This window comes from Grampus griseus, assembly GCF_964374135.1.
Source record: "Grampus griseus genome assembly, chromosome: 14".
Lineage (NCBI taxonomy): Eukaryota > Metazoa > Chordata > Mammalia > Artiodactyla > Delphinidae > Grampus > Grampus griseus.
The window spans coordinates 87,013,598-87,039,194 of record NC_139008.1 but is presented as its reverse complement, the minus strand read 5'-3'; the positions used below and the strand labels follow the sequence as shown (position 1 = coordinate 87,039,194).

General features: G+C 59.7%; 1 protein-coding gene across 1 annotated transcript in view; it reads right to left on the bottom strand.

The window, feature by feature from the left end:
- Positions 1–9,930: 9,930 nt before the first annotated feature.
- The window catches only part of CDH4 (cadherin 4), a gene marked incomplete at both ends in the record, with an annotated part of 544,743 nt that continues 529,076 nt past the window's right edge, over positions 9,931–25,597 (bottom strand). The window contains 8 exons of the mRNA XM_082671247.1: positions 9,931–10,137; positions 11,987–12,151; positions 12,752–12,891; positions 13,116–13,349; positions 14,744–14,977; positions 16,850–16,992; positions 17,551–17,804; positions 22,060–22,245. Coding sequence (XP_082527373.1) covers positions 9,931–10,137; positions 11,987–12,151; positions 12,752–12,891; positions 13,116–13,349; positions 14,744–14,977; positions 16,850–16,992; positions 17,551–17,804; positions 22,060–22,245 — 1,563 coding nt within the window. The remainder of the gene's footprint in view (positions 10,138–11,986; positions 12,152–12,751; positions 12,892–13,115; positions 13,350–14,743; positions 14,978–16,849; positions 16,993–17,550; positions 17,805–22,059; positions 22,246–25,597) is intronic.

The window sequence follows — 25,597 nt, the reverse complement described above, 5'->3', positions numbered from 1 at the left end:
CAATCATTGATCTTATACAACTGTGTATTTGGTCAGTGGTTTCAAGTCCCCTAGTCATGAATTTTATCAGAGGTTCAGTCACACGTTTGGTAACGCAAAACCCAATAATCGGGTAGAATGGGCAGTGACGTTAACAAGGTCATGAGTGAGTATTTAAGCTGAGAACTTTCATTGGGTGCAGCCCCGTATCTCCCCAGGTCATCTGATTAGTCTGTTCTGCACCAGTCATTATCTTTAAGGGAAATGATATAGTGGCCTTGTCCGTAAAGTCCACCAAAGACGTCTGCACGTACAGGACGAGTGGTGGCTCATTGAGGCCCCCTTACGGGACTAAGAAAGGAACGTTATCTTTTAGGGAATTACGTGGCTGGTACCAGAAGAAGAAAAATTGATCTTTATTTCTGCGCAGGTATCCCCGGAGGGGAGGCAGGAGGCCAAAGGGCAGAGAAAAAAAGTATGAGTTTTTCTCGTTTGCCTTAAAATGTGAATTTTTATTTCATCACCCACACCGCCAGACAGAAGATATAAAAGAAAGGCCCCGGGACCCCACAAAGGCTCTTCCCACGGGCCGCCTGGGTTCCACCGTGGAGAGTCCTAGGCTGGCCTGACAGAGCAGGCAAAAAGCAGACACGCGCAGAGATGAGCGTCCTCAGGCCCTGAAGTGGCCTGGCCCATCCCTGTCCACCGCTTGTAGCTGACCAGCTGCCCGGGGTCACCCCATCCTGCTAACGGAGGATGAGGTGGGGGTGCAGGGGTTGGCGCCCGCCGTCCCGCAGAGGGCACGTGCCCGTGAGGGCGCAAAGGCCCGTCAGATTCTTCCAGGCGTGGTCACTGGCCCTTCCCGTCCAGCAGCCTCGCACGGATTCCTCCACATCTGTAGCCCTGACTGCCAGCCCAGAGGGAAATCCTGCAGCTTCCCAAGAGAGGCCCTGAACCCAGGTTTTCTTTCTTTCTTTCTTTTTTTAAGGTGTTTTGTTTTTTTGGATGTGGACTTTGTTTTTTTTTAAAGTCTTTATTGAATTTGTTACAATACTGCTTCTGTTTTATGTTTTGGTTTTTTGGCCGTGAGGCCTGTGGGGTCTTAGCTCCACAACCAGGGATCGAATCCGCACCCCCTGCACTGGAAGGCGAAGTCTTACCCACTGGACTGCCAGGGAGGTTCCCCAGGTTTTCTTTCTGGTGGTGGTGGAGGGTTGGGGCGGGAGGTGGGTGACTGGTCCCACCTGGCCCTCCCAGCAGGCCCAGCTGACCGGTGCCCGACTGCTGCCTACTCCTCAGTTACTCCTGACCACCGGCCTCTGAGTTTCCATGGCAACCGTTCCAGAAGTTTAAAAGGAAGGAAAAGGCCAGGGTGCAAGCACAGACCCACTCCTGGCTCCAGGTGCAGAGTGCTCTCCCCCTCCACCCTCTGCCTGGCCACTCGGGCCGGCATGCTTCTGGAAGTTTCTTTGCCCCCCTCCCTAAGTCACCCCGAGTCTTTCCTCAGTGTTCAGCAGTGGGCAGAGGTCTCCGCCAATGGGACCGGAGCAAAGTGCCCACCGGCTGCCCCGGTGTGTGGTGAGTGGGGACGGTGTGCGTTCTGTGAACAAACCCCCCCCCCCCGCCGTGTGTACACACTGCAGGCTTGCCGACCACAGCGCGTGTCCCTGGGGGCTGGCCACGTACTGGGGATCCCCTGGGTGCCCGCACACCCCGGGGCCACGCCAATGTGCTCCTGGGCACTGGGACCGCAGCCCATCTCAGTTCATCTTCCCAACCACCCACCGGGCAGGTGGTGTTGGCCCGGAGCCCTTTAGGGGACTTGTCCAAGGTCAGGAGCTCCAGGAGGAGCGGAGCTGGACTCAGGGCAGGCTCTGGCTACACACTCGCTGCTGCCCCAGGAAGGCCAGGGGCCTGGTTAGCATGTCTTTTTTTTTTATATAAATTTATTTATTCTACTTTTGGCTGTGTCGGGTCTTCGCTGCTGTGAGTGGGCTCTCCCCAGTTGTGGCGAGCGGGCCTCTCATCGCGGTGGCTCCTCTTGTTGCGGAGCGCGGGCTCTAGGTGTGCAGGCGTCAGTAGTTGTGGCTCGCGGGCTCTAGAGCGCAGGCTCAGTAGTTGTGGCTCACGGGCTTAGTTCCTCTGCAACATGTGGAATCTTCCCGGACCAGGGCTCGAACCCATGTCCCCTGCACTGGCAGGCGGATTCTCAACCACTGCGCCACCAAGGAAGCCCTGGTTAGCGTGTCTTGACAGCTGGGACGTGAGCTCCTCCTGGCCAGGCCACCCTGGACGCTGGGAACACAGTGGGGACATCCAGGGAGGTCGCTGCCTGTTATGATGTATAGACAGGCCAGAGGAAGAACTTGGGGTAAGACACGTGAACGTAAATAATGAAGTTGTTCAAGGAATCAGACAAGGAGGAAGGACAGAGAGGACCGCAGGGCGGGTCGGGGGGGCTTGCCCCACGGAGAAGTCTGAGCGTTCAGGGCCACGAGGGTCTCCCGGGCTTTGCAGGGGGGTTGCTGCTCACGTGGAGCCCCGGCTGCCCGGGCGCCCTTCCCACTGCCCGGCCCAGCAGGGCAGGGCCTGGAGAAGTAATGTCGCTGTGGCAGGGGCTCAGCGGGGCCAGACCTCACCCCTCTCTGTCCCCCTTCTTGCCTTTGAGGTAAATTTCCAAGCAGGTGATTTTTCCTAAACAGGCAGAAGTTCCTGTGGGCGTGTCCTGAGGCCACACCGGAGCGGGGCCCGGCGGCTGGAGTTCAGCACCACGGTCAGCACCCTCCAACTAAGTGAGTCAGGACAGCCGTGCGTGTGTGTGCGCGTGTGTGTGCGCGCGCGCGCACCTGAGTCTGAGTGAGCGTGAGCGTAGGGGTTGGGTTGGGGGCGGGATTGGTGGGCATTTGGGGGATGTGATGGGGCACGTGGGCTGGGAGGGCGGAGAGTGGTCTGTCAGGCTCAGAGTCTGGCCACACCCCACTCCTTTGGCTCTTCAGCGGGTGTCCTGGGCCTTGTGCTTTCAGTGTCAACCTTGAGGGTCCTTGTTTTCCGAGGCCTAATGCTGTCCGGATGAGGCAGTGCTCACGAGGACCTCAGCCTGCAGAGTGCCCCGAATCTGATACAACCCCTGAGGGCCCGAGTCAGGACGAGGTTACTGCCCCCAGGTCCCCCGTGGGGGAGGCTGCTGGCTGGCGCAGCAGGTGTCGGGGAGCGTGGGGTGGTCTTCAGGTCCTCTCGTTCCGGGGCGGGCCCCTCTGGGAGCCTCCCACCCTCAGTCCTGCTGCCGAAGGGGGCCGACTGGACCACTTACTCTGCTCCCACCCATGCACCCAGGGACCGGACGAGCCCCGTCCCTCTCTGAGGAGGCTGCTTAAAGTTGCAGTTTGGAGGGTCGGGGAGACCCTGCTTGTGCTCCTGCACTGCCCCGCCCGCCTTGGTCTGAGGTGCTTTGCGGCTGTGCAGGAGAGGCCTGGCCCTGGGTACTGTGGGGGCAGGGCCCGGTGAGCTGGCAGCGCTCCCGCCCTCGGGGAGGGGCCTGCTGGGGCAGGAGGCGGGCTTTGGTCTGCGCGTGTGGGTGCGGGGCTCGTGCTTGTGCCCCTTGGGCTCGGGGAGCAGTGGGCTCACTTAACATGGTGGTGCCGGCACGTTCCTGGCAAACAGTAACAAGGTCAAACTGGCCCCAAAGTTGGCCGCCGCCATCCTCTGCGGAGTGGGAGTCCCCGCGTCCCACGCGTCTCGCTGTGAGATGCTGTGTTGGGGCGTCTGGCACGGCAGAGTCGTGATGACCGAGCCCTCCCTCGCTTCCCCTGCCCAGCCTTGGGCTGTCCTGGGGGCACGTCCCTGAGTAGATGGGAGGAACGTGTGTGTGAGGGGGGAGGGGAGCTTTTCTCGGGGCACTTAGGGGCGGGGAGAAGGTGGGAGAGGACGCGGAGACGTGCCCAGGAGAGCCGAGAGTGTGCCTGGCTCTTGTGAGGCAGTGCCCAGCCTGAGATTATCGGTTAAAATTGGGCTCAGGGTGGAAGTTTATTTTTTTTTTCCTTAGGTAAAAACGTTACTGAACTCAGGTCCAGCCGCTCGCTGTTTGGAGATCCATGCTGGAGAGGCAGGTGTTGGTAGAAATGGAAAACGGTGCTTTTAATCAGAAAACCAGCAACGTGGGGGAGAAGTCGTACTCAGTGTCCCCCTAAACCTACTCCCAAGATTCTGCTCAGCCGTGAAAGTTTTTTAAGGAAAAAGAGGCAGTAATGTCGGTTAATCATGGAGACACTGGGGTCAGGGTCGCCGCCATTCCCCACTGTGTGCAGGATGGTCAGCTCCTTGCGACCTTTTTTTAGATGCTGTCTCGTTCACGCAGTTTGTTCGTGAGATTACTGCAGGGGAAGCTGGGGAAGAGATCTGGGCGTCTGTTAGTTACTTATTCTTCATTTCTACTTCTTTGATCTATGGAGAGAAGCAACATGTTAAGCAAGGTATTGTGTGATCGAAAGATTTGAAAGGTGTGCTTGCGCCAGAGATGAGGAGAGCCTGGGGGCGGCTGGTTTAGGGTTAGTGACGAGACAGGGGGACCTCTTGCAAAGAGCTGCTTACAGATCCCCACTTGGAAGAGCATTCCATTTCTATGGGATTAGGGGTGAAGGCCTGGCTTCTGTAACTTCTTCCTGCAGACACAGGTGCCGTATTCTCAGAGTGGAGGATGTCGACGTGGGTCTGTCGACAGCACCTCTTTGCTGACAGCTTTAGTTGCCTGCCTACATATACGGGCAGAACGAGCTACACAAAGATATAGGTTAACGTGAGCAACAATGTTAATCCCATTCTCTTGAGGCCAGTTCTTGGAACCGAGAGACAAGACTCAGTTGTCTCGAGTGCCACAGACTCAGTTCTGCTCCAGGTGGAGCAGCTTATGTCACGGCTGCACCCTGGTCATCACGCAGCCAGCCTTTTCCTTCTGGTGGCAGTTACAGTGTCAGTAAAATGGCTCAGGAATGTGCGTCAGCCCCTGAGTCTGTGACTCTCAGTCCTAATCATTAGCTTCTTGAGCTGCTCCTTTGTGACTCCGGGAGGCCTGGGAGACTTCAGCTTCTCTAGAAACAGGAGGCAGGGGAGGGCTTCCCTGGTGGCGCAGTGGTTAAGAATCCGCCTGCCAACGCAGGGGACACGGGTTCGAGCCCTGGTCCGGGAAGATCCCACGTGCCGCGGAGTAACTAAGTCTGTGCGCCACAACTACTGAGTCTGCGCTCTAGAGCCCGCGAGCCACAACTGCTGAAGCCTGTGCGCCACAACTGCTGAGCCTGTGTTCTAGACAGCCCTCTGCTGTGGAGCTGGGAGGGGGTGACCTTAAGCAGACTGTCCCCCCAACCCCCCAGGTCCTGGCCCCGGGGGTCTGATTACAAGGAGCTGTGCCCCCCAGCGACTGCCTGTCCCAGGCCCACAGCAGTTACCTAATTGTGAATGTCATTAGCTGCCGGCACCCTCAAAATTAGCAAGCGCTGATCACGCCCGTAATTGTCAACTCACTCGTGTGAGTGACTTTTTGTTACTGTACCTTGTCCTGGTTGCAGATTCGAGCCCCAGGAGAGGCCTGGAAGTGGGTGGGGGCTGGGGGGCGGGGCTGGGAGCCTGGCCTGCAGGGTGGGCCCCTGGGGCTCTGGTCTGACTGCGCCACTTATTAGTGGGGTGAGCGAGGTGCCCCTCAGCCTTTCTGAGCTGTTTCCCTGAGGTGGGCAGAGCCCCAGCGAGTCTGGCACTGAACCCGGGGGCTCCCCTGTGCACCTTTGTGGCCAGCGGTCGAGGGCAGGCTGGAGCACGTGACCAGAGCTGCTGAGGAATGGACCCGCTGGCCCGTGGGTTTCTGGCTGGCGTCAGGGGTGGGCCTGCAGTCCCCGGAGGCGGGGAGGAGGCTGGGCCCTGAGAGAATCCGAGGGGCAGGAGAACCCTGAACTTGACCCAGCCTTCTCATGGTGGCAGGAAGGTGTATCGCCAAGGTAGGGGGAGCACACCTCGCTGAGCGGTGTGTTAGCTTGGTTTAGGCCTTCTAAGGACGTCGGCACCTTTGGACACACGGCCCGTGGGCCTTCATCTGTGCGCGTCCCCGGGGCCTCACAGGTGTGAGGAGTGGGCCTGGTCCTGTTGCTGTCTGTGCCCTCAGAGCCTAGGGCGGAGCCTGAGACACAGCAGGTGCTCAAACCCCCTCTCGACACCTCAGCCCCCGTGTTCGTCCATCTGCTGCCCCTGAGCGGATGGGACACTCGGAGAAAAACAAGCCAGGGTCAGGCGACCACTTAACAGGGGGACTTTATTTACTGCCCTGGAGCAGCATGCCAGGACCCCGAGCCCGCTCCCACACATGGCCCCTCCGCGAAGCTGCCGCTCAGTTTGGAGCCGAGACCGCCTGGTGCTAGAAAACACGTTGAAAACATCAACGCTCTTCCCTTTTTTTCTTTTTCTTTTTTTTTTTTTTTTGGTACAAAATGATACAAACAACAATACAAAATAGTTGTGCTGTTGACGATTACAAAAAAAGTTGGAACGTTTGTCTAACTGCGCAATGCTCAGAGATGCAGTGTGAATACATCGTACTCCAGTGTCTCCCCCCAGAACAACCACAGTCATGCGGGCTGCTACACTTTGTGTCCGTTTTCAAAAAGAAACATGCAAAAAAAAAAAATTAGAATGGGAAAAGGAGAGAAAGGAAAAGCAGAATGCGTTCCAATTATACACAGAGGTTCCCCCCCCCGGGATGCCCCGCTTTGCGGGGGGCCTGTCTCATCTACGCCAGGTTGCGCGGAACCGTCTCTCAGGATGCTCCGGGGGGGGGAGATTGTGTTTGCTTCCTTGGTGTTACACCTTTCAGCCTTGACAGAAATTGAGACTCCCCTCCCTGACGCTCCCCTTGGAGGGAACAGAGCTGTCATCTCAAAGGCCCGTGTGGGTGGTGCTCACAGTAGGGAAGGCCTGACGGCTGCCGTTACCCTGACACGTTGGCGGCGGGAGGTCAGGCGCCCGGGATGTTCTGAAGCACGCAGGAAAGGGAAGGCCTGCTGGGCCAGGGGTGGCGGGTGCTGAGGCCTGACGGGCACGGTGGCCCTGGGCTGGGGGTGCCCACCGCCCGAGGCCAGGGCATTCTTGCTGGCGTCTCCTGTTCACAAGAACAGAAATTCCCTACAGGCGCTGAACCTGCCTGAGCGCTTTGCCAGCACCGAGTCTGGGCCTCCGCTGGCCGCGTCCTGATCTGGACCCGTCGTATCTACAAGCTACGAAAAAGGGACGTTTGACGCCGATTGTGTGTTTAGCTAATGCTAACCCGTTGGTTGGGACGGAGCTCTGGGAGGGGGTGGGAGCCTCCAGGGGCAGCTGTCCGGCTGCCTGGAAGCAGGGATGGGTGTGAGAAGCACCCCCTCTGTTGACGTGTCCCCCGCTGGCTGCCGCAGCCTCGGCCTGTGCGATGCAGGCGAGATGCAGGGGCCCTGGCAGTGATGAGGCGAGGGGCCGGGGTAAGAGAGCTGGAAGGGGGCAGTGGGACGGACTCTGCATCCGGCTCTCCTGGGTGGGGGGAGGCAGGGCGCCTGGGGCCCCGAGGGGTCCGAGTCGAAGGCCGCGCCTGGCACACCCATCCTTGGGGTGAGCCCAGGGGACCAAAGGGGGCCTCGGGATTCCAGTGAGGAGAGTTCACAGCTGTCTGGGCCCCACCACAGTCACCCTTAGAACTTCAACTGGAGATGAGCTTTCCAGAGACAAACAAAAACAAGGTTCCGGCTCACGTCTCACCAACCCTGACACCACCAGCAATCCTGGATGGCCACACCTTCAGACACTGGGACAGTCCTCGTGGGCCACCTGACCCCGAGCGATTTGCACAGCATGGCTTCACAGGGGGGCGTCCCCTCCCTCCGGCAGGCCACGCCGCCCACCACGTCTGGGAGACCGCAGTCTGTGTAGGGGCATGGGCATGTGACACCGGTGACCACTGCCTCCGTCCACGCGTCCCTCCCCAGGAGTCATGGACGGGGTCAGGATGGACGGAGCCCAGCACGGGCCTCCCTCAGGCCACAGGCCGGAGCCCGTCTCCCCAGCTCAGCTCAGCTCAGCTCAGCTCAGCTCAGCTCAGCTCCGGGAGGGTGGATGGAATTAGTGATGAATTTGGTTTGGGGAAGAACCCTGACATCCAGGGGGGACACACCCACGCGGATTGCACACGCACGTGTCCACTCAAGCTCATCTTTGAGGCCGAGGCTGTTTAGAAAAGAGGATGACCATGGCACCAGGGCAGGCTGTGGGCTGCGGAGTGGATCGGAGAGAGACCCCCCGACGGAGGGCACGGGGAGCGTGTGAAACCCCGCCCCCGCCCTCCCGAGGCCTCCCCTGGCCCCAGGAGCAGGTGTGAGGTGGGGCTCTGACACCAAGTCCTGCCCAGGGCCAGTGGCAGCCCAGGCCCCTCCCTGGGGAGCCCGAGAGCAGGCAAGGATCCCCCAGGAGGCGGCTCTCCTGCCGGCCTGAGGCGCCTTCACACCCAGAATGGAGGTCCTGGGAGATGCTGGGCGAAGGGCTGCCCCAGCGCCTCTTCTCACGCAGCCGCGGACAGACACAGCAGGGGGCTCCTTGCTGCACTGTGGAGCTGACTCGGGAGTCTGGCTTGGGAGTCAGACTGCCCCGCAGGAGGCACGGCCAGTTCTGAGAGCTCAAGCAGCTACCTGGCCCTGCAGCTGCTGGCTGCTGCCACGGGTCCAAAGGAAAGGAGACTGTTTCTGGCGGATGCGGTGAGACGCACGTGTGGGACAGATGGCACAGCGACGACGGTGCTGTCCCGGCACTCGGAGCCGACCGTAGCCGCCCACATCAGCTCACGAGCATCAGAAACTCTGGTCCAGAGGAGCAGGGCAGGGAGGAGCCCGCCAGTCCCCCCGGTCGTCTCCAGCCTCCTGGGACCCCGGTGAGCATCAGCTCTCCCTGCAGTCCGCACGCCCCGCCGGTGGCCAGAGGCGTTCAGAGCCTTCGGGGGTTTGGACTGGTGAGTGTCCGCCGGGCCTCTGACGGGGTCCCTCGGGAGTCTGATCTAGAGGGGTGGAGGGCTCATGCCAGGGTTTGGTGGCATGCCGGCCGGTTTTGCTTGTGGTGTCCTGGGACACCGTACTCTCCTGGACCAAAGGCAGTGGGGACCTGGGTGGCATTCAGGGTCACAGTTGGCCCTGGGGGAGGCCTCATGATTGGGGGGCCCTGGGGGTGGCCAAGGGCAGAGATGGGGGAGCATCAGGGACAGCCGCTGGGAACCCCAGCTGCCCAGCTATTTCCAGCATCTGGGAGTCGGGGGCAGCACGCTTCTGTGGAAGCCCAGCTGTACAGCGGGCCTTTGGTCCACCGGCTTGACCTGCCCCAGGCGGACTCGCTGCTGCAGGAGCTGAAGGTGGGGCCTCCGGCCTCGGGGACCCCCAGGGGGCCCGGGAGACCCCAAGTGTGCAAGCAAAGTGTGAGCACTCGGAAGGCTTATGGCGTTTGGACCCCAAATTGTTTTTCTTTGTCAGTTTTGTCAAGTGCGTCACCCACTTTTTTTCTTGATAGGAGATCGAAAAAAAGGACATTCTCCCCAATTCCTTAATTCGTGACTTCAGAGCTGGGACTGGCCGGGGTTGGGGGCGCTCAGGACTGGCTGGGGGGCGCTCCTGAGTGTGAGGGAATCTGACGCATGTACCAAAAGGCACTTCCATTCTGTTTTAAACAGCGCTTCTGTCCAGGAAATCCAGGCTCAGACGGTGCCTCTGCTCTCCGTGGTGCCGAGTCAGCTACCGCGCTGGGGGCGGCCGCGGGCTGACAAGTGTTCGTGCCAGACAGCTCCGTGCGGGGGGCGGGCGGGGACCCCTCACACACCGCCGGGTGGCGCGGCCGCGGAGTCGGGAAGGCCCGCTGTCTGTCCCGTACGTCCGAGCGCTGCTCTCGCCTCGTCTGGGGCGGGCCCGCTTAGTCCTCCTGGCCGCCGCCGTACATGTCTGCCAGCTTCCTGAACCTGGGCCCCCAGTCGTTCAGGTATTCGTAGTCCTGGTCCCCGGAGCTGGATGAGTCCAGGGAGCTGACGGAGCCCGCGGTGGACCCGCTGCCCTCGTAGTCGAAGACCAGCAGCGAGTCATAGGGCGGCGCCGTGGGGTCGTTGTCGGCTGCGCGGAGTCCCTGGGGGCCGTGGAGACACGGGTTAGGGTGCAGGGCGGGGGGGCAGAGGGGCGCCCAGGAGCGGAGCTGGGGAGGCAGGTTGGGGAGGCGCAGTGATGGGGCCTTGTATGCAGCAGGTGCTCAATAAGTGCTCCTGCGTGTCAGTCAAGGGCGCCTCAGAGACCCGAGTAGGGGCGCGGTGTTTGCAGAATGAGCCGTGCAAGAGGCCTGGGGGCAGCGCACACAGCCAGGCGGAGGGCCGGCCGGGGCCTGTGCGAGAGGCCGGCCTCCACGAGTCCCTGGTTGTTGCCACAGGGAGGGGAACCCGGGGTGGGTGTCAGACACCTGAAGTTGTTACCGTAACTGTGCGCGGGAGCAAACGGGGATGTAGCAGGTGTGGCTGGAGCCCCTGCCCGTGCCCCGGCCCCTTTCCCCCAGTGCCTGATGCTGGGACCCCTGGCCAGGCCACCTCCAGCACTCTGGCCACTGGCCAAGGGTGCCCCTGGCAGCTCCCACCCGGGGACCGTGGGAGGGGTGGACACACCTCCCCGCTCCCTCCCCCCGGGGGGCGGGACAGCTTGGAGGGCTCCCCGCCGGCTCCAGGAGTCTCCCGCAGGACGCAGGACGGCCCGGGGGCCTGTGCTGGCACTGCCTAAGCCTGCCCTCGTTAGGGAGGGGAGTACCTTTTCCATTATTCAGTACGGAATGGTTGGTCATTTCCATTTTTGCTTTCCTCTTAAGTTGTTTAAAAGTGGGCTTTTGATTGTCCATCAGGGAGGACGTAGTTTTTGGAGTTTTAAAAATTTTATTACCCTGTAGATGGTAAATGTCGTCCAAGCTGAATCGGCTTTTGGGCAGCCATAAAAATTTCATTTACGGCCTGAGACACGGTCTGTTTCGGGGAATATTCTGAGAAATCTCTTTTGTGTCTCTGCCAAGCCACTCCCTGGGTTCTATTCTGTTTAAATAAATCCTTTTAAAGTCCGGTTCTGACACAGGTGGAGAAAGAAGTGTTGTCAGCCCCTCTCAAAGTACAGTCGTGTTAGAGATGGGTGGTAAATCCGCAGGGACCCGCGCTGGCTACACGGGGCATGGAAGGCATCCCGTCTGTGGGAGCCGCGGTGGGCGCGGAGGTACTGGCTGCCCGGGCCGCAGCAGCTGGCGCTGGGGGAGAGCGTCTGGAGTGCAGCCACGCGCCCTGGCTCACGCTGTCCCTCGGCTTTACCGCACAGGAGGACAGGAGCAGAGGGGGGAGGCGCGCTCTTGACACCCTTGGACATGTCAGTTGGGCACCTTGGGCTCAGCTTCAAGAGGTGGGTCAGCTTTTCTTGCCAAGGGGATGATCAAAGGGACGCTGTCGGCTGGGACGCTGATGCTACATGGTCTCCAGACCCCAGGCGTTAGGATGGGTGACACGGCCACGTGGTCAGCTCTGGAGTGACGCTCACCTCCCAGGCCGTCCCTGATGCCCTGTGTGTGTGTGGAGTGGGGAGGGGCAGCCTGCGCGTCTGGTCATCGGGGTTGAGTGGACACTGCGGAGGCCTCTCCCGATCGCTGCAGACAAGAGTCTGGGGTCAGAGCCACCTTGCTGGTCCCCCTCCTGTTCTTGCCTGGACTGTGGCCTCAAGTTCCAGCAGTCTTGCTAAGCCCTGCGTGTTTGTCCCCACCGGGGGCGGGGGCAGGTTAGTCCTTCTGCAGCGGGGATACTAAACCGAGGCGCTCGGCCCAGGGCTCCCCGCCGGCAGCAGCAGGGCCGGCGTGAACCCAGGTCTGGAGCTGCCCGCTGAGCCCAGCACCGGGCCCCAGAGAAGCGGGCTGCTTCCTGTCTGTGTTAGCAGGTCTGCGCCCCCGGCACGGCCGGGCTACCCACCTCGCTGATGAAGTCCCCGATGTCTCCTGGGTGGGGCACCACCGGCCGGGCCGGGTACTGGGGCTCGGCGCCCACCGGCCGCTCGTCCACCCGCCGCACCCCGGGGGCCTTGCTCAGCACATGCTCCATGGCCTCCGGCTGCTGCAGCTGGCTGAGGTCGTAGTCCTGGGGGGCGGGCAGGGGAGTCAGGAAAGGCAGTACGGGTGGAGGGGGTACCAGGCAGAGGCACCAGAGAAGTCGTGGGGCGCGTCCTCATCGTGTTCTGTGGCTGGGCTCTGAGCATATCCATTGACCTATTCCGGGCCCCCCGGGCGCCCCCCCGTCCTGGGCCCTCACCTGGTCTGTCCTTCCTGAAATGCTCACCCCACCTCTGTTCATCCGAATCCTGCCCGTCCTCAAGGCACATGTGGGGTCTGTGCCCCCTGCTGCCTTCCCCCTGGGGTCAACCCCTTCCCCATCTGCTCAGCTGCCACCGCATTCCTCATGTATCCCTGGGAACGCCCACTTCACGGGGGGTGGTCACTAAGCTTTTATGGGCTAAGGCTCGCCCCGAGTCCCCAGTGACCAACTGGGCAGCGCCCCAGGCCCACCCTCCCTGGGCGCGGGGTGCAGGCGGCACTGGGCGGGGCTCAGTGGCTGCGGAAGGTGCAGATGAGGGGTGCAGGGCTGAGGGCCGGAGGTCACGCGGGGACCCCAGCGTGTGCGCTCCGCCAGGGCTGGGAGGGTGTCCCCACACGTCCCCGCTGTCCCGGCCACGGGCCTCACCTGGTCCTCCTCGCCGCCCCCTTCCTCGTCGTACTTGAGGATGTTGTCGCGCACGTCGTCCTCGGGGTCGATGAGCAGCTGCTTCGTGTGCCGCTCCTTCTCCCGCCGCCTCATCCACACGACGAACAGCAGGACCATGGCTGTGGGGCAGGGGGCACCGTGAGCAGGTGTGCGTGTGTCTGCACGAGGGCGTGCATGCGCGGGAGGGTGCGCACGTGTGGCTGCGAGTGCCTGTGTCTGTTGCCGGGCACCCGGTTGGGCTGGGCTTCTGGAAGCCTCCTGGCAGGTAGAGCGGGGCCAGGAGATGGGGCCGTGGGCACACCTGGGCCCCTCCACCCGTCACCCCAGGACCAGCTGCACTCACTGAGCAGGACGATGATGCAGATGAGGATGGCCACGATGGCGCCCGTGCCCAGCCCGGCTGCCGCCACCGCGCCCATGGTGGTGCAGTCGCCATTCTCGTCGCACGGGCACACCTTGACTTTGATGATGGACGTATTGGACAGGGGCGGGTTCCCCGAGTCCGTGACGACGATGGGGACGTCGTACACTCCGGCCTCCAGGTACAGGACGCGCAGGCTGAGCTGGGCGTAGTCACCTGGTGCGAGTGACGGGACGGGCTCCACTCACTGAGCAGCCCGCCCTCCTTTCTGAGCGAGACTAACGGAGGCAAAGACTGATAGTGGGAACATCTAACACGCCTGCTTGGCTAAGACACACGTAGACGTGCGCACATGTGCGCACACACACCCTGCATCATACCATAAGGTTGAGACGTTGGCAATTCAAGAATGGAGCAGTGGGACTTCCCTGGTGGCGCAGTGGTTAAGAATCCGCCTGCCAATGCAGGGGACACGGGTTCGAGCCCTGGTGCGGGAAGACCCTACATGCTGCGGAGCAACTAAGTCCATGCGCCACAACTACTGAGCCTGTGCTCTAGAGCCCGTGTGCTGCAACTACTGAGCCCACGTGCCACAACTACAGAAGCCCAGGTGCCTAGAGCCCATGCTCCGCAATGAGAGAAGCCACCACAATGAGAAGCCCATGCACCGCCATGAAGAGCAGCCCCCGCTCGCTGCAACTAGAGAAAAGCCCGCGCGCAGCAACGAAGACCCAACACAGCCCAGGAAAAAAAAAAAAGAGAAATAGAGCAGTTACAACACGAAGAATGATGAAATTATTTCCTTAACGTATAAAGAGTTCGACCAAATCAATTAGAAAAAAAGCCCATTTTCAAAGAAAAATAGGCACGGACATTGAACAGATGGTTCACAGAAGCAAAAAATGGCCAATAAATATATGAAAAAATGCCCACTGGTAGTCAAAAGATACAAGTGGAAACAGTGACTTTCGCTAAAAGAATTGGAAAAATGCTTTTTAAAACAATATTCAGTGTTGGTAAGGGCTTGGGGAACAAGCAAATGCTATCAGAACTTCAGAACTTGGACGCCCTTTCTACCAAGGCCACGGCTAGGGAAGTGCCCTCAGGAAACGCGTTGGTTAGGGTCCGTCCATCATTTGGTGATGGCATAGGACTCAGGAAACGTGTTGGTTAGGGCCCGTCCATCAGTTGGTGATGGCATAGGACTCAGGAAACGCGTTGGTTAGGGCCCGTCCATCAGTTGGTGATGGCATAGGACTCAGGAAATGCATTGGTTAGGGCCCGTCCCATCAGTTGGTGATGGCATAGGACTCAGGAAATGCATTGGTTAGGGCCCGTCCCATCAGTTGGTGATGGCATAGGAAGTGGTCTGCAGTTACAGCCACTGGGATGGTCAAGGCTGAGCTTGTTAAAATGATGAGATTGGGGCCTGCCCTGGGGGCCTCCTTGGCGGCCGAGCCCCAGAGCAGGCAGGGGCCCCCACGCCACAGGAAGGGGCTGCGCGACCCTCCTGTGAAGGGGTGATGGGCCCCTGGGGGCCTGCACCCTAGACTCGTCCGATTTTCCCACTGGCAGGGGCGCCAGCGGGCTGGTGCCCGAGGCAGGCTTACCATTGAGGCGGGTGATGGTCCAGTTCTTCCGCACGCTCGCTGGAACGAAGGGCAGCTCGAAGACGTAGGGGCCGATGTTGGGATCGACGTCCGCGTCAGCCGCTGTGATGTTGATGGCGTTCAGGCTGGGCTTCTCGCAGATCTGCGCCTCCCTGGGCAGCAGCTCGGGGGCGTTGTCGTTGATGTCGATGAGGTAGATCTGGAGGGTCCCGGTGCCGCTGGCCGGAGGGATCCCTGTGGGCCGGACACGGGTGATCACACGGTCACTCCTGGGCTCCATGACCACAGACGCACAGTGTGCATGGGACCACGCCCCAGCCCCACCCAGGACAGACCCCAGCCCCACCCGGGACAGACCCCAGCCCCACCCAGGACAGACCCCCAGTCCCACCCAGGACAGACCCCAGCCCCACCCGGGACAGACCCCAGCTGACCACAGCCCCACATGCACACTGACACTCTGCCATGTGACATATGCAGCCACTCAGCTGCACACACACAGGAACCGCACACACCTGCCCACGTGTGGCTGTCCCGTCCCCCCGCCCCCCCCCCCCCCGCCCACACCCAGCCCCTGTCTCAGCCCAGGTGCACAGTGAGGGTGGACCAGCGCTGAGTGGCCGGAGGTGGCCTGTCTGTCCTCCGTGTTCTGAGCGTGGCCCTGCCCTTTGACGGCGGCTCTGACCCCGTCATTGACGACTGCGTTTCTTGGCCGAGGCAGGCAGAGCATGTAGAACATCCATCCCATAGCGCGTCTGTGATCTCCCAGGAGACGCATCAGAGCGCGTTCAAGGCGACGCAGCTTGGTGCCTGCTGTGATAGGTGGCCGATGGCACAGCTCACAGTCCGAGAAGCACAGGCAGGTTCTATTAACGCGAGCGGGACTTGTGCTCCGATTCTGGTGTCTTCCTCCTGCTTTCCACTGCTCTGGCCACTGATGCATTAAAATCACGTTCTAATCTAATCTCAGTGCTGCAGCTGCTGCTCAGAGCAGCGGTCCCCGACCAGGGCCTGGCGCTCATCGTGGCTGGCTGAGGGGCTGGGCCTCTGTGGACCCCGCGGGGTGAGGGAGGTGGGCAGGGGCTGCGGGATGGTCTCCAGGTCCCAGCTTCCAGCTGCTGTCGACCAAACCTTTGTGCAGCGGCTACTCTAGCTCCTGAAGCTTTATTTATGCAGCTGATCCCAGAACCCACGTGGCATGGGCCTGGCACGGGGCCTTTGCGAGTGCCCTTTCCTGACTCCGGGACGCCCCTCCCCGCCCCATCTTCCCCTGGCTTGTCCTTCTAATCCCGCAGGTCCTGGACCCACAGCAGGTCACTCATAGCCAGCAGTGCAGCAGGAGACCCCGGCCACTCTCCCATCCTCCATTTGGTTCTTTTCCGGCACCTCCCGTTCCCTGAAATTGTCTGGCTGGCTTGTTTCACACTTGTTTCCCTGGGGCAGAGACTGCTGAGTTGTCCCTAATATCCATTTCCTCTTTGTTCCTTAATAAAAGAACTGAAGCCCCAGACTTTACCTGGGCTCATCACTGCCCAACCAGAAGACGACATTCCTCAGCATCCCTTGCAGTGAGACGTGGCTTCGGGACTGAGTTCTGGCTTTCATGAGCTGTGAGTGGAAGTCCTTAGAAGGGCTGGGATGTGCCCTTGGCCTCCCCCTCCTCCTGTTTGCCAGAATGTGGTCACGATGGCTGGAGCATCAGCAGCTGCTCTGGGCCATATGCTGCAGCTTGCCAAGGACGCGGGAGTGGCCAGAGTGAGCTTGGTTTCTCATACCTGACCCTGGGCTGCCTGCTTCCAGTCTTCTTTTATGTGGCAGAAAGTAAACCTCCATCTTGTTAAGATTGCTATAATTATTATGCAGACAAACCTGGTTCAAGCTGACACACTGGCCTCTAGAATGTCACCCATGCAAAGGAGAAGGCTCTTGTCTGTTTTGCTCACTGATGGATAGAGCCTGGCACATGGCAGGAGCCCAGGGAGCTGTAACAGTGGTGTTAACAGTGCCCAGCTCCCCTGGCGCCCGCATCAGTGAAGCACCAGGCCCAGGGCTTCAAATGGGCGAGGGCGGGCCCCCCGCCCCGTGTCTCCCTGCCCCTGGGCGCACCGTTGTCCGCTGCCAGGAAGGTGGCCTCATAGACGTTGTTTCTGATGTAGGGAGACTCGCGGTCGAGGACGGCCGCCGTGCTGATCTGACCGTTGGTGGCGTTAATGTGCAGCCAGTTCGCTGGGTCCGACAGCTTTGAGTATCTGCGGGGGAGGGAGGGGAGGGGTGAGGCGAGGGGCTGGAGGAGCCCCTCCTGGCCGCCCTCCTGCCGAGCGCGCGCGGGGTGGGGGTGGGGGTCCTTCCCTGAAGCCCTGCACGGGGTCCTCCCACGCGGGACAGTGACAACAGCGGCTGGAAGTCTCCAAGGAGAACGGGCTATTTAACCTCACAAGGACCCTGGGAAGCAGATTCTCCCATCGCCCCCTTTACAGGCGGGGAGACGGAGGGGCAGAGGGGGCTGGTGACTCACAGAATCGTAAGCGCAGGAGCGTCAAGCGGGGTCAGGACCCAGCCTGACTCTAGATGCGGCTGAATGTCCTTCAAGCTTTTCCCACCGTCTCGTGTCAGGGCAGCCTGGCGGCCGGTGATGCCAGCTGTCCCCAGACTGGGCTTCCCTGCCTGGGGACACCACAAGTCGGGGATGCCCCCAAGCGCCCACCCGGGACTTTCTGGGTTGCAGGTTTCACTGGGCATTCAGGACTCTTCTCTGTGGAAGACGGGGCTCCCTGTTCCCAGGGCCCGAGGGTGCTCTGTGGGCCCACCTCACGGCCTGCTGCATGAACCGGTCAGGGTCCACTGCCAAAAACGTGGTTAGCACGGTGCCAGTGGGCACGCCCTCTTCCAGGCGGATCAGCTTGTGGTTCGAGGGGAAGTAGGGGGCCTCGTTGATGTCCATGACTGAGATGGTCACCCCCGCCGTGGACTGGAAGGACATCTGGATCCCGCTGGCCAGGGGCGCCTGGTTGGACACCATCACGGTCAGCATGAACGCTCTGTTCAGCTCATAGTCGACCGCCTGGAATGAGAGGCGCCGGGACGGGGAGCTGGCTTAGGTGCCCGCGAGGCTGTCTGGGAGGGTGGTGCCCGTGGGGCTGCTTGGTCTGCACACGTCCTGCTCTGGGCCCAGGAGGTCAGTCCCGAGGGGTGCCGTCCCCCAGCTTCCCACGTCATGGAGTGGCAGTACCTGGGCTCCTCGGGGGCTACGGCTCCCGCCAGGCACACCTCCTAGCCAGCGGCTCCGGCACTCATCACGCATTAGGAGTGCGGGGGCCCCACCCTGCTCCCTGCAGCCTGGCAGGTCGAGGGCCTGGCTCTTGTCCGTCCAGGGTGCCTCACCAGGTGTGGTGGGTGGAAGGGTGGTCTCCAAGGATACGTCCCTCTGGAACCTGTGACTGTGACCTTTGGCAAATAGGGTTTTTGTAGATGTAATGAAGTTAAAGGTCTCGAGAGGGAGTCGCCCTGGATTGAGGTGTTCCCCGATTCAAGCCTGGGTGCCCTGTGAGTTAGGGGAGGGAGACTGCAGACACAGAAAGGGGCCAGGTGAAGACAGGCACAGGCTGGGGTGACGCAGCTCTGAGCCAGGGATGGCCAACAACCCCAGGAGCTGGACGGGGCAGGAGGGATCCTCCCAGAGCCTCCAGAGGGAGCACGGCCCCGCCAATGCCCTGATTTTGGACGTCTGGCCTCCAGAGCTGTGAGAGCGCATCCTTCAGCTGTTCTAACCCACCTGGTCTGTGGTAAGTTGCTACAGCAGCCCCAGGACACCAACACACCAGGTCTCACGGAGCCCCCTCACCTCTGCGTGGCCCTTGCATGACCATTCTCTCCAGTTGACACACATTTTGGGGGTGTCAGGACCCCGGATGATAAATGTTAGTATGGTTCTATTGTCTACAGTTATAGGGTCTCCGGGGTACGATCAGTCTCGGGGGGTATTCTTCACGTTTTGAGGGGGGATGGAAGCTGCACGGAAGCACTTGGGGCCCCGAGACGTGTAATTATTCCTGGCAAAGCTTGCAACAGTCTCACTAGAAAACAAGCAACACAGCACACTGCAGCTGCATTTGAACAGTTCTGCTTAGACACGTGCGGAGTATTACGTGCCCAAGAATATTCACTGACGTATCATCTGTATCATTCATAGAGGATTTATACTGCTGTCAACTCAGGCACCCATAGCACTGGCTGGGCTGCATCCGCACAGTGGGGACATTTGCAGCTGTAAGAAAGAACCAGGAAGATACACGTGGGAACGGAGAGATCTCCAGGATCGACTGGTGAGCAGAAAAGGCAACATCCATTGCAGGCTGCCTCTTGTGTGAAAGGGGGAGAGGAACGTGAATTTGCATATGTATCTGCTCAAATATGCAAAAAGAAATGCTGAAAGGATAAACCAAAAACTCATAAAACAGTCACCCGTGAGCAGAGGGAAGGAATAAGGGTGGAGGGAACGTCTGGAGGTGTGAGTTTGCTGCGTGTGTTTTGCCACATAGCTTTGATTTTAGAGCCATGTAACCTTACATTCTCACATTTTAGGTATTACAAGTAAACTTGTATATATGAAGCAATCTCTGAAAATCAGAAACAAACGGAGTTAAATTAAACTAACTGTATATCGATGGTAATATAACTCCCAAGAAAATAATGATTTCTCGTGACTGGGACAGCATTTAGACGGTAAGTCCTTCATGGGATTTATTCTAAGGACAAGAGTTACTGCAAAGAAACCTTAAATTCATCTGGTTTGCTTGCTGTTGGCCGGGAGTTTGGATTCGTTATTTTTTAAGCAATGACAGGATTGTAAAGCACCATTTTATACCGCCTAATGAAGAAATGAACTTGGCAATGACCATCAACAGATGATGAAACCAACAGGTGGGGGCTGGTGGAGAGCCGTGCTTTTGCGGACTGCTTGCCGGTCATGACGGGGAGGAGCCAACTCCACGGTGACGGGAGAGGCCTGTGAGCACCGGAGCCCACTGGTCAGGCTCAGATGGCTGTGCACGGGACAACCAGGCTTCTCATCGCGGAAGGGCCCTTCAGGTCTGCAGCCCTGCTTACAGGAAGAGCAGAGAGCGAGAGACCAGATACTCCGAGAGGAAGCGATCGGACAGATTCAGCACCGCGGACCCTGCGTTTGTGACAGGTCAGAGGTGGGGGGAATATTCTAGATTATGAGAGATTCAAGAGATGGCACAACCGAATGCAACGTGGGGACCCTGGTTGGATCCAGATTTGAAAAACCACACCATCAAGAGACACTTGGAAAATTAAGGGCAATTAAATGTAGACTCAGGGCCTCCATGGTGGTGCAGTGGCTGGGAGTCCACCTGCCGATGCAGGGGACACGGGTTCGTGCCCCGGTCCGGGAAGATCCCACATGCCGCGGAGCGGCTGGGCCCGTGAGCCATGGCCACTGAGCCTGCGCGTCCGGAGCCTGTGCTCCGCAACGGGAGAGGCCACGACAGTGAGAGGCCCGCGTACCGCAAAAAAAAAACAACAAAAAAACAAATGACTCATATTGGAGATCACGGAGGCGTGGTTGTCTGTCTCAGGTGCTGTCACGGTTGTAGCTATGTGAGCAGAGGGCCTGGAGTTAGAACCACACGGCAGCAAAACACGGATGGAGCGACATGGCAGCACGCTAGTAACTGTGAAACTGAAGTGGCAGGTGAGGGTACACCCGTCTCTCTTACTTCTAGATGTGCTTGGAAACGTTTGTGGTAAATGGTGTGACACACTTCTGCTCAGAGGGGACCTGATCGCCTCGTGGGACCAGTTGTCCTGCGAGCCCCGGGGGTGCTGGTGATGGGGCCGTGCTGCCCTGCCTGCTGCTCGCCTGGCCCAGCCCTGCCCCATCGCTGGGCTCCTCCTGCAGCTCAGCCTTGATTTCTGTGAGTATTGACCGTCATACACCTGGTGCATCAAACCCACGCCTTCTCAGCTCCTGCTACTAAGCAAGGTATTGAGCACGGGAAGAGTTTACTATAAAGTAAGTAACAGTGCTGAGTGGGCGTGGAAAGGGGACGGAGACGAGGCTCCCTAAGGCGCAGTGCCTGCCTGACGGGAAGGCCTGGAGGTGGCAGCAGAGATCGGGGCTCTGGGCCGACACTTCCGTCGTCCTCCCCACTGTCCCCCCGGCTCACCTTGCGGGAGCCCCCGTCCTCTGCAGCTGTGGTCTCCTCATCTGCTGAAGGAATGCGTGTTACCTTCAGAGCCCCTGGAGCCCCCGGTGAGAAGCCACGTCCCTCCCTGGCGCTTGCCTCTTCATGGCTGAGGTCCCCCCCCCCCCCCCGCCCACCCTGCCGCCGAGAACTAAGCGGCTGCCAGGCCTCCAGCCCCTCCCCCAGGGCCCCCCGAGTGTTGGCAGCGACTGAAATATACTGCTTCTTAAAATCACGGTGGGTGTGCCTCTGAAGAAGTCACTAAAGGAAGTGGTCCTTCTCCCATATTTATCTGTTCGTGTCCCTGGAGGACAGGGAATAATGCTACGTGTCATGCATTAAAAATTGTGTCGCCAGTCTGAGTGAGGACACCTTCCAGAAAGATTATGGCCAACGGAAGTCTGTCGGACGGCAAAACAAAACATATTGGTAACAGAGAAATCAGTGAGTAATTTGCTCCAACAGTTTCAATCAGAGGCCAGACAGCCTCACTGGGCCTCCGCTCAGCTGCCTCCCCCACGTGTGGCCACGACCCTTCGCTCAAAGCCCAGGGGCCGGGTCTGCACCCTGAGGGGAGCAGCCCAGCGTGGGTGCAGGCTCGTGGGGCAGGGCCGGGGGCGCACCAGTGCACGTGGGGGAGGCTTGGGGTGAAGTGTTTTCGCTGAGCCTTGCTGGGAGCTGCAGAGGTTACCGCGACCCCCAAACTGGCCTGCTCCCGCTGTTCCTGCCACCCTGACCCTCCTCCGGGCACTGGGGCACCGCTCACTCACTGCCTCGGGCAAAGCCTTGTCGCCGCCCGGCCGGGAAGCAGAAGAGGCTGATTCTTGGCCTCTGAGCTTCAGAAGCTGAGGGCCAGGTGCGAGGGAGGAGATGGGAGAGTTATCTTTTGGGGGGTGGGTGGCAGGTCAGGCCTGCAGAGTCCCTGGGGTCACGTGACCGGTCCTGCTGAGGCTGCCTCTGCCCCTGGCAGGTCGGGCGCAGTCCTTTGCCCTTGGACACTGGGGTGGCACGCACTGAACCCGAATATCACTCCTGTTACGTCTGCCTCAGGGCACGTGGCGGGGGCAGAGCTCAGGGAGCCCAGCAGGAGGCGAGGTGAGCACCCACCTTCACCACAGTGACCATGCCCTCGTTGGTGACGGGGTCCGTGCGGACGCTGAAGTGGCCCGAGGGGTCCCCGCTGATGATGCGGTAGACAGCGTTCCAGTTCGGGGAGTGGGGCTGATCTCGGTCCATCACAGTGAGGTTTGCGACCACCATCTCCACCCGGTTTTCGGGGACTTCCCCTGCGTACTGCGAAGTGTAAGAAAAGACAACATTACAAACCCGTGTGGAAGCCTGGAGAGGCTGGAGAGGTTCTCTGCTGACCCTGGGGGGCCTCTGCTTCCAGCTGCACCCAGACACGGTGACTCCCACAGGTTGGCCCATCCCATGTCCGTGCCGACGAGGAGGCGTCTAGAGAGGGCTCTGCTTCCTCCAGCTGAGGCCCAGCAAAGCCCGAGGCTCATCTGCACGTATCCACCTCCAAACTAATCCCTGCCTGTGCACGCACGCACGCATGCCAGGCCCCCCTCCTAAATCCCCTTCAGGCCCTTCCCATAGGCAGCAGGGGACCAATGCAAATACCTGGGGCTTGCAAGAGACTAAAAATGTGCTTACAAAATGGGAAACGAACAGGAGTGGGGACGCAGCTGCAGAGGGCTTCCCGAGCTGAACCATCTCTGGGCTCCTGCCGTCCCAGTGGTCCCCGACATGGGCTTGGGGCCTGGGGTCAGCAGCTGCAGATGTGCAGATGATCAAACACAGAGCCTCAACCCTTTCTTTCCTGCCGCAGCAGTGAGGGCTGCAAACCACGCCCATCGGTGAGTGGGGTTCACGTGGCCACAGTAGTTACGGGCAGGCAAAGACTGTGTGCGTGGCTGGGCGTGTTGGTGCTGGTGTCGAGGTGGTGATGGAAATCTGAGCACCTCTCAGCAGGTGAGTCAGTGCTGTGCAGCTGTGGCCCAGCTCAGAAGAGCCCCGAGCTCGGTTTACTGCTGTGCGGTCACAGTCTTGAAATTCTTCATACTTTGTGAATGAGGGCCCCTGCGTTCTTATTTGGCACTGGGCCATGCAAATCGTGTGGCCATTCTGTCACAGTGCAGTGTGCTTTTGAGCCACAAAACCCGGAGACAAAGTTTGAACAAATATCTGGAGATTTCCAGTTGTGTTCACAGCAGCGCAACCCTAACGATGGTTACCGAGTGCCCACTCTGTGCCAGGTACTGCCCTTGCGTTATTCTGCTGGTTCCTCAGGAGAACCCCATTCTTATCCCCATTTTGCAGATGAAGAAGCAGAAGCAAGAGAGGTTAAGAGACCTTGGCACGGCCCAGAGAAAGCACAGCTCAGGGAAACCGCCGGGTGACTGCCGGAGCCTGGATCCAGCCATGCCTGAAGACAGTGCAGCTTCTGCGAGATGAGGAGATTCTCTTCTTGTTTCAGTTGCCAGGGTCAGTGTAGTGGACATCAGTAGGCTGTTTGGCTCTCCAGCACCTTCTGAATTCCCTTCTTTATCTTCCAGAACCGTGCTTTCTCGCCCTCCTCTACTGCCACGACCTGGTCAGGTGATCTAGAACCTGCCAGTGGGACACACCTTCATGAGTTTGATTCAGAAGAGAGGCAGAGAGACCTTGTGCTTTGGCGCCTGCAGTGGCAGAAGGTGGGTGGTGGCACCGTGTCCAGCGATGGAGATGGGAGCTGAGGCCTCTGCGCCCCGTGGCAGAGGAAGGTGGGGGTACCCCCGGCGGAGCCCCCAACCTGATGCACGCGGCTCTCGGAGTCTGTGGCCCCTCATGTGCTTTGGCGGCCACTGGCTTAATCAGGGTGGGTTCTGGTGCCGTCAACTGACAGGCCCCCCCCCCCCCCAGTTTCAGTGCACCCCATGGGGGCCCTGTTGGGCGCCTCCACCCACTCTGCTCTGGTCCCCCGAGAATACGGGCCTGTGGTTTCATGGCATGGGGAGAGCTGCGTGTCCCGGAGACCAGTTCCTTCCAAACTTCCGGGTGAAGTTTATTTGAAAAGTCTATTTTAATTCATGCAAGTTTAATAAAGGTTCACAAAGAGGTGCCTTAGCTGGGAAGCCTGGCTCAGGGTTTTCTTACTAACCTTCCCCTGTAGCCATAATGAGTTTTAAATTTAAATTTTTGGGTTTTCAGGCACAGGGAAAGCCTCCCCCATGCCCCGTGGGATGTAAGGGCGGATACTTGGGAAAGGAAGAATTGGAAGAGTGTTGGAATTTCTCGCATAGCTGTAACCCGGAATTCACGTGCACCCCCATCTCAAGAGGCAGGGCGGATTTCCTATTCGTGCCTGGGCCTTCCAGCACAACCCCAGCTCCTCCGCACAAATCTGGGGGGCTCCCAGGGGAGGGTCACATTAGCAGAGTGGAGGATTTGGGTGGGAACAGTGAAGCCCAGCCGGGATTTAGGGAAGACCCCTCAGCCAGGCCGAGAGGATGGAGGATGGCAGGGCCTGTCCCCACAGACCCGGGGACCACCAGGGCACCTGCTCCATTGGGGATGCCAGACTCCCCGAGATGATGCTTTTGTTTCTGGCCCCAGTATTCGAACCATCGCTGGTCCTAGCGCGGCTCAGGCCTGAGGACCTGACCCTCCCCCAGCTGCCTTCTCTCTGGGCCCTGGACCCTGGTATGACTGAAGGTGTTATGCGAGGGGGGTGCCCCCCACCCAGTCCTCTCCTGAGCCGGGAACTCAGGGATCGCCCTGGAAGCCCCGGGGCTGCGTTGGCTTCTGTTGGAAATCGTGCCTTCTCCTCTGACATTGCTGTCGTTTTATTTTTGCTGTTTTGTCTTTAGTTTCTTTATCGTCTGCAGTCAGAACTTCCAAGCCTCCCCTCCTTCTCTCCCTCACAGCCCACAGCACTTCCGAGCTCCTGCTCTCTTCTCTTCATCTTTCCGCAGCGCCTGGCCCCGGGGCTCCGGCCCAGGGATGCGGCCGCGGCACTGGTGCAGGGGAGCGGGAGGTGGTAGTGGCATAACGTTCCGGCGATTTTAACTTTTGAAATTTAGTTTCCTCTCCAGTAAAACGGTGACGGTTTCTGTCGGCTTCTGAGTTTGGAATCAGAATCTGACGGGTGGGACCAGTGGCTCGTAACGGGGGACCTGGCGGCTGACATCCATCCTCCTCCACCCACAGGGAGAAGCCTGGGGCCCGGGGCCCGGGTGGTGACTCTGGAGCCTTGTCCCCTCCTGCGGTGCTGCTGTGAGAACAGGTGAGTGCCGCCTGGGACGTGGCCCTTGGGACGCCAGCTCAGGGAGAGGACCCTGAAGCACCTCCCCAGCTTTTTGGTTCACCCCCTTTCCAGAAAGAAGGGCTACTGGGTGCTTGTCGCCCTCTCTTCTGTCTTCAGAGGACCCTGGGAGGGGACCCACCATGATCTCACCCCCCCTTTATTTTTTTTTAACATTTAGCTTAACTTTATTCATGCTTGCCTTGGCATGGGGAATAGGTCATCCAATCACATGTACAGTAAAGACAAGTATGTCCTATCACGTACAGTCTGGAACGGTAGCGCGATGTACCTTAAGGACCCCTCACCCACTGAAGGCAGAGCCGGGACCCCGTCTGCTCCGCCGCCCAGTCGGTG